The sequence below is a fragment of the Drosophila bipectinata genome, chromosome 3L, assembly GCF_030179905.1.
Source record: "Drosophila bipectinata strain 14024-0381.07 chromosome 3L, DbipHiC1v2, whole genome shotgun sequence".
In the NCBI taxonomy this organism is placed as follows: domain Eukaryota; kingdom Metazoa; phylum Arthropoda; class Insecta; order Diptera; family Drosophilidae; genus Drosophila; species Drosophila bipectinata.
In genome coordinates, this window is record NC_091738.1 from 21906547 (window position 1) to 21920484 (window position 13938).

Below are 13938 nucleotides of genomic sequence, written 5' to 3' on the forward strand. Positions count from 1 at the left end.
GGCGATTCCGCTGAGAAAGCGTTTCGGGGAACAGACACTTGGCGGCCCCCCGACTTGCTGCGAATTCGTGCCACAAACATGAGCACCAACACCCAGACATCTCCCTTACGGGCCACATATGTGTGCAGTTTGTCACGACATAAGCTCGGAGCTGTTCAGGAAAGGGGCTTTGATGGCGATAGCGATGGCAATGGCTATGGATTCGCGTCGCAACTGAACGCAAAAACCAAAACCAAAGCACTGACTTTTATAATGAATTATTAGTGGAGTGGCTGGGGGCCAGTGGTTGCTTGTGTGGTGTTTGCGGGTCTTGCGGTTGCAGCTCGGCACTTAAAAATTTAATAGGGCCTGCAACAAAATACAGCGGCCCCCTGGCCAAGAACCCGGCTCGGTCTCAAAAAGTGTGCTACGAGAATCAAATTGATTTAATTTTTTAGGTCTTTCGGGTTTTCCTTTTTTTCGGGGGCGAGCTCGGTTGGTGCAGCAGGCAGCCAACTGGAAGTCCTTTGGCACTTTGTTAGTGCCAAACTCACAAGAGCAGAACCGAACATTTTTAGCCTTTGGCCCAAAAAATAAATGCCAACTAAAAGCCGAATTAAGTGCACAAGGTGGTCAGAACAGCTCCAGCTCCCCAGCCACTCGACAAAAAAGCCATTAATGCTGCAGCAAAGTTCAAGTGGTCGCCGAAATATGATGAAATTAACCTTCAGCCAAGTAGGAGAGGAGCTCTGGGAAAATCCCAGAAAGGTTTCCCCGAGATGTGAACTATCCGGGGACCGGGAGGACCGCACTCATTACGCCTCGCAATGTTTTTTCCGTTTCATGTTGATTGCTTTGAAGCTTACAATGCAGCGAAAATAGAAAAAAGGTCGGAATACGCCACCGCTTTTAGCCCTTCCACGGAAAGCCTCTCGCCAACACAAACACACTCGTCTAAGCCAGACCACTTTAGACTGGCCGAGCACCCAAACAAAAATTGCGCATAATTCCGGCTTGCTGAAAGTTTCGAGTCCCGCTCCAATCCATCACTCCGCCGGCCGAGGCCCGGATGAAGTTCCCCACGAAGTCTAAACGATTCCCGACCCGCTCCCGAGCCGGCCCAGAACAGCGCCCTCCTTGTGTATTTGTCAAGTAAATGGAATAACCGTTGGAATTGCTACAACGTCAAAGCCAAACAAAAATGTTATTTGCCGCTTTGCCCAAAAATCAAGTACACATCCAAAACCAGCCCCACAACCGAGCCACGCCATCGGCATCGGACGGGTGGCGGCGTGAAATGTGGATTTTGATGTTGCCTGGTCCCGAAAAGTGGTCTTTGAGCGCTACGACTATATGTGGGGGACTGCCGCCGTCCGGGATGGCTGCCGGCCCGACTAGTCGGTTTATTAAAGTTAGAGCCCAGCATTGTCCCTTTTTACACACGAGTTTGCGAGTTGACGAGCATCGAATGAGTGAACGAGTCCACGAGCGATTGCACATTCGCAGGACGGAGGACGCAGGACCAGCGAAGGAAGGGGCCCCAACCAAGATTTATTATAACAGCAGGGAGTGTAGAGAATCAGAGGCCATGAGGACTTGGTCAGGAAGGATGGTTTTGCAAAGGGTTGACTTACTTCCCCAACTCGTATGTTTCATATTTTAGTTAGTACAAAGTCCTGTTCAAGGCCCATCTATTAAGTAATATTTTATTATTTAGTTTCCACCAGAAAACTAGAGTATCCCTTAAACGGTGCCACCTGAGGACTGCCAAAAGTATTCCTCTTGTTGCGCTTATTTTCGGGCTGTGATTTTCGCGTTCAGAAGTTTGCATTTTGTGTGCCACACTCGCTGCGAGTGTGTGTTGTTTTAGGAGGGTAACTGACGGCGCAGACCAGGACCAGGACCTGCACCGGACTCGTGTTGATGGTATTGTGGCAGTAGGACTGCATGTGGAACGTGCTCGCCGAAAACAGAACAAACCCAAAGCAAAGCAAAAGGCAAACCCAACACAACGCACTGGGAAACGTTTGTTTTAATGCCCTAAAGCGACAAATATTGAAAGAGCGCGAAGGGGTGGGGCGACTGGTCCTGGTCGTGGTTCAGGTCCTGGCCAGGTGCCTGCCTCGCGACTGCAACACTAAACTCTAGCAGAGGATTTAACAGCCAAAGTAATGCAACGACAAACAAAGCAGCCGGCAAAGAGAGATTTCAGTTTGTTTTCTTTTTTATTTTTTACCTTTTTTTGGGGGAAGTGGGAGGGGTTTTGGCCATTTCTCCGCCCGGGCGACCGGATTTCGAGGTGAGTGGCAGCAGGGGGTCATAAATAACGAGCCCAGTTGAGTTGCCATTCAACGCGGCAGGATGCAGGATGCGGCCGGGAGCGGGCAGAGGGCTGAGGGCCGCCTGTCAAATGCAACAGGGTAGGGCAAAAACGGGCAAAACGGTCAGAACGGCCAAAACCAAACCGGGCCGAGGGCCAAAACAAAAAAGGTGCTGGAGCTGCGCATCCTTGGAACCAAAGTAATTAAAGTGGCAAACGCTGACAGCCAGAGGGCGCCACCTCGCCAAAAACAAAAAATTACAATATATGGAAGTCGAGTCGAGCAAACATATATGTACAGAAACCGCAACTCACACCGCCTCGCCCTCTGCAAATCCAATTTGTTTATAAAAATATTAGACCACATATTGGGCAGTGGGGGGAGGAGTGGCTGGGCCACTTGTGGACCTCTGCAGGACGCCATAAAGTATGCAATAGCTGCCCGACCGGTGTAGTTATTTTATTATATTATTTATGGTCAAATGGCGAAGTAAACTAGCGTTTTTTGCCCTGCTTTTCAGCTTTTCATTTGGTAAACTCTCCAAACAAACTCGGTTAGTAAATTCATTTTGAGCCAGGGGGATAGGGACCCTGCCCCCTGCACCCTGCACCCCCCACCCCGCATCCCGCACCCATTGCTGTCTGTTTTTTTCCGCTCATATTCTGATGTAAGCCAAATACCGCGCTAGTGACCAAAGCAACCGCAAAGTCCGAGCAACTAAGACACATCCATACCCACTCCCTGCCGTCCTCCCTGGCAGCCGGGCAGAAGGATACAGATACCGACACACACAAAGTAACCGCAAAAAAGTGGTCAGTTGGCCAAAACTAAACGAAATGTAATAAAGCAACGGATATGCCAGCTCGCCATTCCCAGCGCCAGCGCCCTGCGAGGGGCGCAATATAGTTGCAGCAAGCTCAATAAATGAATATGAATGGGGCGAGCCAGGGGGGAGCAGCTGCAAATGTGTCAGTAATATGAAAGCTGTTTCCAATGCATGCCAGTGGAAAAACAAAAACAGCTCTAGTTGCACACGTAACCATAATAAATGCTCTTCGATAGGAGCACCGAAATGCATTTAACTTCTGCCCAGGAGTCTATCCGGGTATCCTGTAAGGGATTATGAGATTTTACTTCTCTTCAAGCCAGGCTCTAATTCGAGAAGCTTGCCTGGCTGGGCAGGGTCCTTTGACCCTTTGCCAGCCCAAGTCTTGTTTACACGTTTGACTTAATCTCCTCGGAGGTGACTCATACGCATTCGTGGCAATCTTGACGTATTTGCTGCAATAATTTACAGCCATCTACATTAATTTTGCTCTCAGTTTAAACAACATTTTCATTTACACACACAGTGCAGTGCTGTAGAGTAAGCAAACGGATGAGTCGAGACGGCGCAGCACCTGGGGCAGCAGGCGGACGAGAAACCTCATTAGATTTGTTAATTTAAATGCAATTGCCAGAGGCAGTTGCACCTTGAGCCGAGTGGCCTTTGCCTTCCATAAATAAATCAAATTAATGTCAATTGCACGAACAAACGGAGGACAAACGGAGGACAAACGGAGAAATAGAGAAACGTGCCGGACAAATGTGTCCAAATATTCGGCAAAGACGCCATCGCAATCCGGCCCAAAGACTCAATTTAATGAAACAAAAATCATTAAGCCACTTAGCAGAGATGTAAGGAGGCCGAAAACGATTACAGGTCTGGGAATACTTTGCTCTGATTTGCTCGTGTCGGCTCCTTTGTCCGACTCCGCCTGACACCCCACCTGGTCGGGGCATCTAGCTGTGTTGGTTGGTTGCAGATCCAGGTGGCTGTCAACAAAGACCAGTGATTTCTCTCTGGCCGAGGCAATCACAGATTCTGACACGGCAATTAGACTGCCACCCGAAAGGGGTGGCCACTGGCCAGTGGAGGGGCCTGCCCAGCTGATGACCACTTCTGCCTATTAGTTATTGAAATCATCTGTCAGAAAGTTCCGAAAACATTTCACAAGTCCCCACTGACGGCCGGAGTGGCATAAATGCACAAAAACCCAAAACTGTACAAGCGGAGGCATTGAGGCTTTCGATCCCATTTTGCATTCTGCTGGAGGATATTCAATGGGTTTTTGGAAGTGCCAATGGGCCGAGGGGCCAGATCCCACGACAGGCACTCTCAAAAATTGGTTGACGTGACTGGGCTTCTAAGCACAGCAGGTTGAACCATCTAGGCCACAAAATCTAAATGAATTCTTTGTATTTCCGTAATTCTTAAGCCGTTTTAAGGCATTCATTTAAGGATTAGGGACAACACTGCGTATGAGTGATGCGCACTACGAGTGAACCGCACTAATTTGGCTTCAAAAGCTTAGAAACTCTTAAAGCCCAGACACTATGGTCCACCCCAGTAGCCACACAAGCGCATACGATACGGACACATATGCATGCAAAGGACACGGGTTCCTGGGGAACGGTTGATTTGATTGCCGAGCAAGGAGAAAGAAGGGCTGACTCGAAGCTGAAGGACCTCGGGCTCTGGCTGGAGCTCGGGCTCAGCTGCTCCTGAAAGTTTTCACAATGCAAGTTGGCTTCCCCCTGAAGTGTGAATTCATGTAGATGTGTGCGAGCCGGGTCCTGCGCAACATTTGTTTGTTCTGTTTATAATTCAATTGTAAATGCATTTCAATTACGTCCACATTAAACAGGGCCAGCACAGACAAAGTTTTCGGAGCTACGGACTTGGCTTGACCACTGGCCACGGAACAGGGAGCAGGGAGCAAGGAGCACGGGCACGGAGCACAGAGCCGTGACCAGGGCCAGGGCCATTACTGGCCTTTGCGGAGTCTGCAGCCAACTTAGCGAGCGGAACACGCTCCGCATTTAAGGACAATTGGCCCATTATGGCAACGCGTTGAAACGGCAAAACGAAAGTGGGCAAAAAAACAAAGAGTGTGCAGCGGGAGCGGAGAAAGGACGCATCCAGGATAACAATGCCATTAACAACTACTACGAATGGCTCTTAAAGGTGCAATGTGTGAACGAATGCCAGGAGTTGGCTCCCGGCAGGAAAATAAGAAACAAACGCAAGTTTTAAAAGCAACTCTGCACAAAGTAGTGATGAATGGAGCTGTGGATTTGTTTGAAGTAGTTTATGGCAATCATAAAGCATTGTTGTGAAGGAAATGCATTCGCATTTCCTATTAAGGACTCTGTTCCAGACTAGGCACGAGGAGAGTTACCTGAGAATACCTGTCAGAATGGCCAACATCCGTCTAACATATCAATAAATAGATATCCCAACTCTTAAATGTCATGTCGCATTCACTCCCAGTACTGGATGCTAGACAGTGCCGAGTTTAAGGTATCAAGTACCTCAATAAAATCTCTCTTCCGAGTCGGATCAAATGCATCTATGCCTCTCACACTTTAGCCCGGCCTAATGAATGCGAACCGAGCCAAAAAATCGCAATGGGCCTGGGCCCTGGACGACCAAGCCACCCCAGATCCGCAAGGAGCATTGAAAACCCACCCAGTCAGAGGTTAAATGACCTTTGGAGTGCACTTAACCAGGCGGCAGGACGCAGTCGAGCGTTTCCCTCCGTTCGAGGCTGTACTGGCATTCGGTGTGTGTGCGCCTGGGTTTTGTGTCGTGCAACCCTCGCAGGTTTTTGGGGCACGGCGCCCGCTCCTCCTCCTGCTCCTGCTCTGATGAGTCGCCCAAGTCCGAGTCCGACTGCGAATCGAAGCCCGAAACCGCCGCAGTCACAATTAGCCTCGAGTCGAGTCCTTCTGGCCCTGCGGCAGTCACTAAAGTGTAACCTGTGTTCCTGACCACACTCTCCACTCTCTGCCCTGCCCTGCCCTGTCCGGCCCAGCCTACAACATCGTCATCGTCTTTGGCAATTAAGCCTTGGCCGACCGTTGACCACGGCAAATGACCGCAGCCAGTTTGCTTTCATTAATTTTTGGTTGTAATCCTTGCTGAAGCTTTTCATTTCATTTTAGTTTTCGCCTCGCAGTTGTTGTTTCACTGGCTTTTCCGGACTCCTGCCCGTCATCCTTGTCGTGCGTGTGCATAGTTCGGAGCACACTTTTTCACACTTGGTTCCCACATAGTAAGAATGCCCTGGACCTGGGCGGGTTAATAGGTTTTGGGGTTTGGTTGCCCCAAATGGGGATAGTATCCTGATACATTTTAAACAAGTCCTTTATGGCCTTTCGATGTGTCTCTTTATTTCTCGGAGCCCCTTCCTGGCTTTAGGAATATAGCATCCTTTTGCCGCCCAAACTCTGTAATTGCAGTTCCCCTCCCCTGCTTTGCTTTGACCACTCAACCATAGGTGGCGCTTTGATGAACTCCCATCGCTCTCAATGAGGGAAGCCCATTGTTGCAGCCGTTTTTGCTTTCCAGCCGGCCTTTAGATCGAAAATGAAACAGTTTACAGGTCACTCCAGAGTCCGGAGATCCAGCAAAGGCCTCTTCTTTTTTCCATTCACTGGCGGGGAAGGGGCGTTGAGTTTTTTGCCACAGTGGTCGTGTTTTTACATCTGGGCCATGTCCAGGCCCAGTCAGCTTCGGTAGCCTCAGCGTTAATGACTTTTGTGCCGGATCCTTCTCCGGCTGTCCCTGTCGCCCGGCCAAATGTTTAAAACTGGCCAGCAGTTTTTGTTTCGGCCACTGCCACTCCGGCAGCTCCTGCTGTTATTGTGGGTTGTTGTTACTGGCGATTGCCGGGCGGTTAGTGCGCGCGTTTGCCACCGCCCGCAGTGTTTGCCAGGACAACCAGGACAACCGACTCATTTGTCCAGGTTTTTTACACACTCCGCCCCCCTAGCCGGCTGGCTTCTGGCGGGGGTTGGACGCGGGGAAAGGGAATTGTTAATTAAAGTATTGTCTCCTCGTTGCTGGCAAAATGAACAAGTAGAAACAAGGACCCTGGCCCCACAGGTCCTGCCTCGGATCTCGGAGCTGCTCCTGCTCGGCCGTCAATTGTCGAACATGGTACTCTACAGTTCCACTTAACAGCTACAATGGGCACTTTGCCACAATGAATTCAAATGGATGCCCGACGTTGGTTTTTTGTTTTTTTTTTTTAGCATCCGCCACACTGCACTGCAGCCCGCCCCCCTACACACACACACACTCTCTGTGGCGCCCAGAGTGCTACATGTGTTGTTATTGTTGTTTTTGCTGTGTCGCTGCACACACACGTGGACATGACGTGCACACAATGACAGCTGATTGTTGGCTTCCAAAAGCCCCCGGGCCACGGCAGTCGACTCGGCACAAACGGTGAAGCAGCCCGGGGTCGATGGGTCCAAAGGAGTGGGAGCTGGGGGCCGAGCAGGCGGGGAATCCCATAGACCAGGCTGTGATTCTTTAATGACTGCTTTAATTTTTCGGGTTTACCAATTAAAACTACATGGCGAATGAAAAATACATACGCCCTGGAGCAGGGGCTCCGAGCTGGGAGCCTGCATAATATGGTACAATGCTGACTGCTGGGAAAATGGGAAACTTCGTTGAGCTAGACGGATGTTTGGGAGGTTGCCGGGGCACCCACCTTGAGTGTAAATTGGTTGCCCAAAGATGCAATTGCGGGACTCGAGAGCGAGTGCAAATTACACAAGTGTAGTGGCCCGGGAATGTAATTCAGCTAAATGCAGGGAGCCAGACAGCTGGAGTACAGGCTGCCACAGAAGTTTGGCAACGTGGCCGGCCACCGAGGTGCTTCAGGAGCAGCGCCAAATTAATTCGTTAAAGGGGAATTAAATAAATGAAGCGCGGTCATTTCGAGAGAATATACGCTAGCCGAGTATTCGGGGCCAGTCCTTCAAGGAATACCCTTCTCTCATCCGCCAATCCCCATCCTCCACTCGGGCCGGATCCGAAGTGCGGCAACGCGGCTTCCACCCAACTGCCAGTGGTGCAATTTGCACCATTAACCCACCATCGCCAATGCTCCACTCCAGCCTCCGCGAGCAGCTGACCAAACATCCACCTGGCCGCAGCCCTCCGCGGCTCGGACTGCTCTGCCCACAGGCAAACATCCTTGCTTCCTTCCTGTCGTTTTGTTGCTGCTCGCCGGGGCGAGCTTTTCCCTTTTTTGTGTGTACTTCATTTAGCAGGCGAACCTTGCCCCGAGTGGGTAGCGAACAGGGGGGAGTAGGGAGTGCGGAGAGGGGGGATTTCCGGAGGGAAGGGTTCCTGGCCAGACAGTGCATCCGTGTACACGTCAGCAGCGACATTATTGCTGCTGTTTCTGGGTTGTTGCAACGCCATTATAACGCCATTCCGCCACTCTGCCCCACCATGGTGCAACGGGCACCGTTCGACAGCCCACCTTGACCCGACCACCTCTGGCAACTAATTTTTTACACATTTCTCATTTTCAACCCGCCATTATCCGCTCTTCCTTGCAGAACGACACGATGCGCCTGCTGTACATGTACCACGCCCACGATCCGCCGCACGGCTCGGTGCGCCCCGGCACGCTTCCGGACCCGGCCGGCGCCTTCCGCCCCTACCGGCCCATGGTCCTGATGCAGCGCGCCCAGATGCCCCTGCCCTCGCCCACGCACGACGAGCGCGTGCGGGTCCTGGAGCTGCGCAACGAGGATGTGGAGCTGCCGGCCGGCGACCTGCCGCTCTTCTGGTGCAAGATGTTCAAGCTGGAGGACATTAATCGCAAACACCACCTGATCCGGGTAAGCTACTTAGGCCATTTTGCCACTCTATCCTTTCCGATATCCTTCTTAAAACTAGTCAAATACATAATTCCAGTTAATCACTTTCTCTATTATTTAATGCAGATTCTTAAAGAAAGCTTAAGTGATTATAGCATACGGGCATGCAGCGGCCAGAGCATCGACATCGACATCGGCATTCGGCACTCGGCCAGGACTAAACGATATTAAATACAATGCATAATTAAGGCCAGGCGCAGTTCTTCAGAGAGTCGCGTCCGCGTCCTGGCATCCTTTTGTCTGCCAGTGGCTGTCGCTGGTGTCTCTGCTCTCGCTTTTGCATTCTGAATTGTGCATTCTGCATTCTGCACTGCCGTTGTCGTTGTCTCTTGGCCTCGGCATAACCAAATTGAAATATTAAAAATTTATCCCCGTCTCGCGCACCCCTCCACCTCCCCATCCCATCCCGTATAACCATACAACCATACAATGCACTCCTCACCAACTGTTCCCCGAACTCACCCTGTTCTGGTTCATTTTCTTTTCATGGCTGGCAGTACGAGCCGATTTATGATTCATCGTCCAGCGTGCACTACTTGCAGCACATAACGCTGCACGAGTGCCAGGGAGCGCACGCCGAGCTGGAGGAGATGGCACGCGAGCAGGGCCGCCAGTGCCTGGGCGCCCGGTCCATACCGCTGGCATGCAACGCCATCGTGGCCTCCTGGTCGCGGGGCAGCGAGGTAAGCATCCGAGAACGGAATCCCGATCCCCCACCGATTCCCCCTCCCAACCAGTCATAACCATAACCATGCAATATTAATTTATCGTTCGCAAATGCTTTCTTTTGGCCCGAAGAAAGGCATAAAGGCTGAGAAGTGGCCCGAAGAAGCAACTACCCTGATTGGGGCGCCATATATGCGGAAGATCCTAGCATACTTTCGGGCACTACTTCAATATTTTCCTATAATTTTATAGAAACTTAAAAATCACTCACACTGTTCTTTTTGATTAAAAATGTTATGCAAACTAATCATTTTTCAGGGCAGAGTCGAGTTTGTTTCTGATTGGTTAGCCCATGTGCCCGTTTTGGCCAGAGTATGCCGGAAAAATAAATACCTTGGCCCCATTGGCCCCTGAACTCTTGGCCGTGGCTCGTGTTTTTGTTTTCGGAGCAGCTCCTTCCAGCCCTGCCGTCCTGCTGTCCTCCAGTCCTGCGGAAAGACAGTCTCGGAGGGCAGGGAGAATTTTCATAATTTCATCAGATGAGCGCCATAATGCAGTAGCATGTTATTGCTGCTGCCCGCCAGGGGGCGCCCCGCAGTGCAATTGAATGCCAATGGACGAGAGGCAAGGACACGGCGCAAGGAGGAGGAGCAGGGGCCTCCGATGGCTGCATTTAAATTGCACATGACCCTGGCAGCGACTTTCGTTCCGTTCGGGCCAAGTCCCAACCCATACACATGCACTCAGGGGCGGCCATAAAAACAAACACTCGACACATTCCCGTCCCCCAGCCCATCTTTTGTTGCCAGACTTTTTTCGACGGCCGCCGTAATTTTGGTTTTGTCTCCGTTTTCACAGGGATTCACGTACCCCCACGAGGCCGGCTACCCGATCGAGTCGCGACAGGCCAAATATTATTTAATGGAGACCCATTACAACAATTTGAAGCCCGACTTTGCCCAGTTGCACGCCCGACAAATGGCGGATAATTCGGGTTTGAAAATCTACTTTACGCACGTCCTGCGACCCAACGATGCCGGCATATTGTCAATCGGTAAGTACATCCCTGGATAGCTACATACATCCGACATATGTGTAAGTATAACTGGGAGTTGGACTGAAAGTGGGAGTGGTCGTGGGCGTGGGGGAGCATCTGCTGCCCTTTTGTATATTTTATGCAATAGAGCGATGAGCAAGGACTTTCTATATGTACATGCACATACATATGCAACTCATGTCATGCAATTTATGAGATTGCCGAGTGGGTTGGATGGCGGGGCGCAGGGCTACCGACTGCCGACTGCCAGCTCCCTCCGCTCCAATGGCGCAATGATGCCATGGCAGGACTAACCACATCGGTGGGGCTAGTAAAACAAAAGCTTATGACTTTGCCCGGCTTGTCCGAATGCGGTTAGATGGCTGGCCCAAGTGGGTGTGGGCCACTGTGCGCCCGGATTGTCTGCAACAACAAACAGGGGATAAGGCGGGGCAGGAGCCGTCTGCAGTGGCTCCGGCAGTTACCTACCGCTGGCCCACCATGCCACACCAGTCATAGCGTCACAATTTTTAATATGGCTGTCAGTCGGGGGGAGAGGTGCCCTTTTCCACTGCCACCAATTGCTCACAAATAGATTTTAATTTTAAATTCGGCGAGCCCTGGACTCGGACAGGCACGCATCCAAATCAAACAATTGGAAATACTTGGCATGTGCCAGCAATCGGAACGGAGGCGGAAACTGAAACTTTCGGGCCAAGCAACTAAATAATGCAAGAGGTCGATGGTGCAGCTCCGAGGGTGGTTGCAAGACTTCTAAAGTAAACTTAACGAGGCTTTAAAGGTGAATTCTGTACAAGGCAGACACCCCGAAACTCGCCTTCAATTATCATACTTTGTGGCCTATTCACTCGGCTCACCGATTGCCAAAACAGCAATTCACAGGCACCTGGCCGGTCCCCCGCCCAGCTCCGGCCTGGCAAAGCGCTTTCTGAGTACTTGTCGGCCCCACTCCGGGGCTCCGCCCGTCCGGAACCAGCAACCACCAAGTGAGCCACCTGAAAATTCTTCAGATACTCATTTTTTGTTATTCATTTTGTGGGCCGTGAGCAGGCCCAGGATAACTAAAATACTAATTTCACTTTAGAATTTATTTCTACTTTGCCGTAGCTGTAGCTGTAGCTATTGCCCTGCTCGGCTGTTTGTTTTTGGCATTTCTGGGCGGATTTCTGGGGCTGGGGATGGAGATGGCGATGGACAGAGGCCACCCGCCCCAAACTGCTGTTGTTGCAATTGTTATTTCACTTTTGTTGAGAGTCACGCAAACCAATATAACTTTTCCCCAACCGCACAGAGGGACATGGCCGTGGCGCTAAATAAGACGGGAGGGGCCTGGTGGAACTTCGTCTACATTTTCCTTTTTTGGGAGTAGGTGTTGCCAAAACTTCCGGCGTAGAGCTGAGCAGGAGCATAGGAGAAACAGAACAGAACGAGAAGTGGATTAATACATCTTGATAGAAAAATACAATTTGGAAAAAGTCGAAACTGGGGAGAATGTTCGTATAATTCTCAGCGAGTCCTGAAGGGAGGCGCAGATCCGATTGGGTGGGCTTACGGAGCGTCAGCCGGTATTTGCCATTGAAATATTTAATTGGAATTTAACGCACACCACCAACCAGCACACACACACACACACACATACCCACTGAGTCAGACAGGGACACAAGTCAATAAATAAAAAATGAGGAAAATCATTGCGAAAAAAATAAAATGTTGGCTACAATTTTCTCGTGGCTTGCTATAAATTGAATTACGAGGGGGGATCGAGGGCGGAAGGAGGCCAAAGCTCCTGGGCTCCCCAAACGCATAAGTTGCTCCGCAGCACCCCGGCCCCCGTCTCACCCGTCTGTCTGAGCTTGTCGTGGCAACATTTAATTTCAATTTAATTGGTTATTGATATAGCGCCCTGGTGTATGCAACGAAGCTGTGATTAATGTTGCGGCTTGGCGAATTTTTATGGCACCTTGGAGATGGAGGTGGGCCGGGGCGAAGCAAATGAGGTCGGGACATGTTGAGCCCGCCAGGGGACTGTAGTCCGCGTGCATGGGATTCCCTCTCCAGCCCCTCTCGAAATAATCAAAGGCTCTGGCCAACAAACCGAAAACGAAACTAAAAGCGCCCCAAAATTGACAGTTTTGAATTGCGACCACAGGATTGCCGGCCAATAGCCAATGGCCAATGGCCAACTGCCATTCGATCAGAGTCTCAGTTAACAATTGGGCGACCTCAGTATGCAAATACACTCCAATATCTATTTCTAGTATGGACGCTAATCAAATCGTTTCGCCCGCCCGACGAGAGTCCTCTTTTTGGGGCATCGGGCATGCAGCGGGTCGGATGACGCTTTGACACAAATTGCCATTTAAAATAATTAGAAAAGTTGCAATCGGACGTTTTGCATTTTGCCATTGCCAGTGCCGTGTGCTAGCTGTCAGCATGCAACTGCCAACCCTAACCCCTAACCCCTAACCCCTGAGCCAGCGTTAAATATCGATTTGAAAAATATGTGTAGTTATGAATTGCAAACGGGCGGGCTGTCCTGCGTCTGTCCCCGCCGCGCTCGGGCCAAATCAAATAGGAATAGAGCCAATCACCCCCGTGACTCCATACCAGGGAATCTCGTCATGCTCCGCCTGGCCAATATTGAATTTTGATTTAATGAATGGAAATTCGGCGAACGCAATGAGAGAAATAGAGACACAAATGGAAATGGAAATGAAACGAATCCGAACGAATTCGGAACTGTGATGGTCTGATGGCCGGCTCTGATAATATTCAAATGGACTTGATCGAATCGAAATTTAATAGAAATCAATTAAAGGATACCCACGAACTTTGGCCCGTCCCGTCAAACTTTCTGTCCACGAAGATGGCCAAACTTTGGTCTTGAATGAAAGTTCAACGCTGCGACTCGCATGAATTGTAATTTTCAATTAAATTGATGATGGGGAGTTTTGGTATCATAAAGTCCAGGCCCTCCAGCGCCCTCCTCCGCCAGCTGGTTGATTGATTTCGTTCGCGTGACATTCTATAAAATGACCAAAATTCAGATCCGAAAGCACTGGGCGGTGGGAGCGGCTATGTGGAAACTTTTTAAAGCCAACATGGCTTAGTTAAACAATTTTTTGGTAATTGAAAATTGATTCCCATCTACACGACAAAGCCAAAAACCCATTCAGGAGCGCGTAT

General features: G+C 50.4%; 1 protein-coding gene across 1 annotated transcript in view; it reads left to right on the plus strand.

Annotated features, from left to right (window-relative positions):
• Positions 1–13938, plus strand: part of olf413 (DBH like monooxygenase olf413) — a 102445-nt gene that overhangs the window by 67681 nt on the left and 20826 nt on the right. The window contains exons 4-6 of the mRNA XM_017247034.3: positions 8706–8990; positions 9527–9712; positions 10554–10749. Of these exons, the coding sequence (XP_017102523.2) occupies positions 8706–8990; positions 9527–9712; positions 10554–10749 (667 nt within the window). The remainder of the gene's footprint in view (positions 1–8705; positions 8991–9526; positions 9713–10553; positions 10750–13938) is intronic.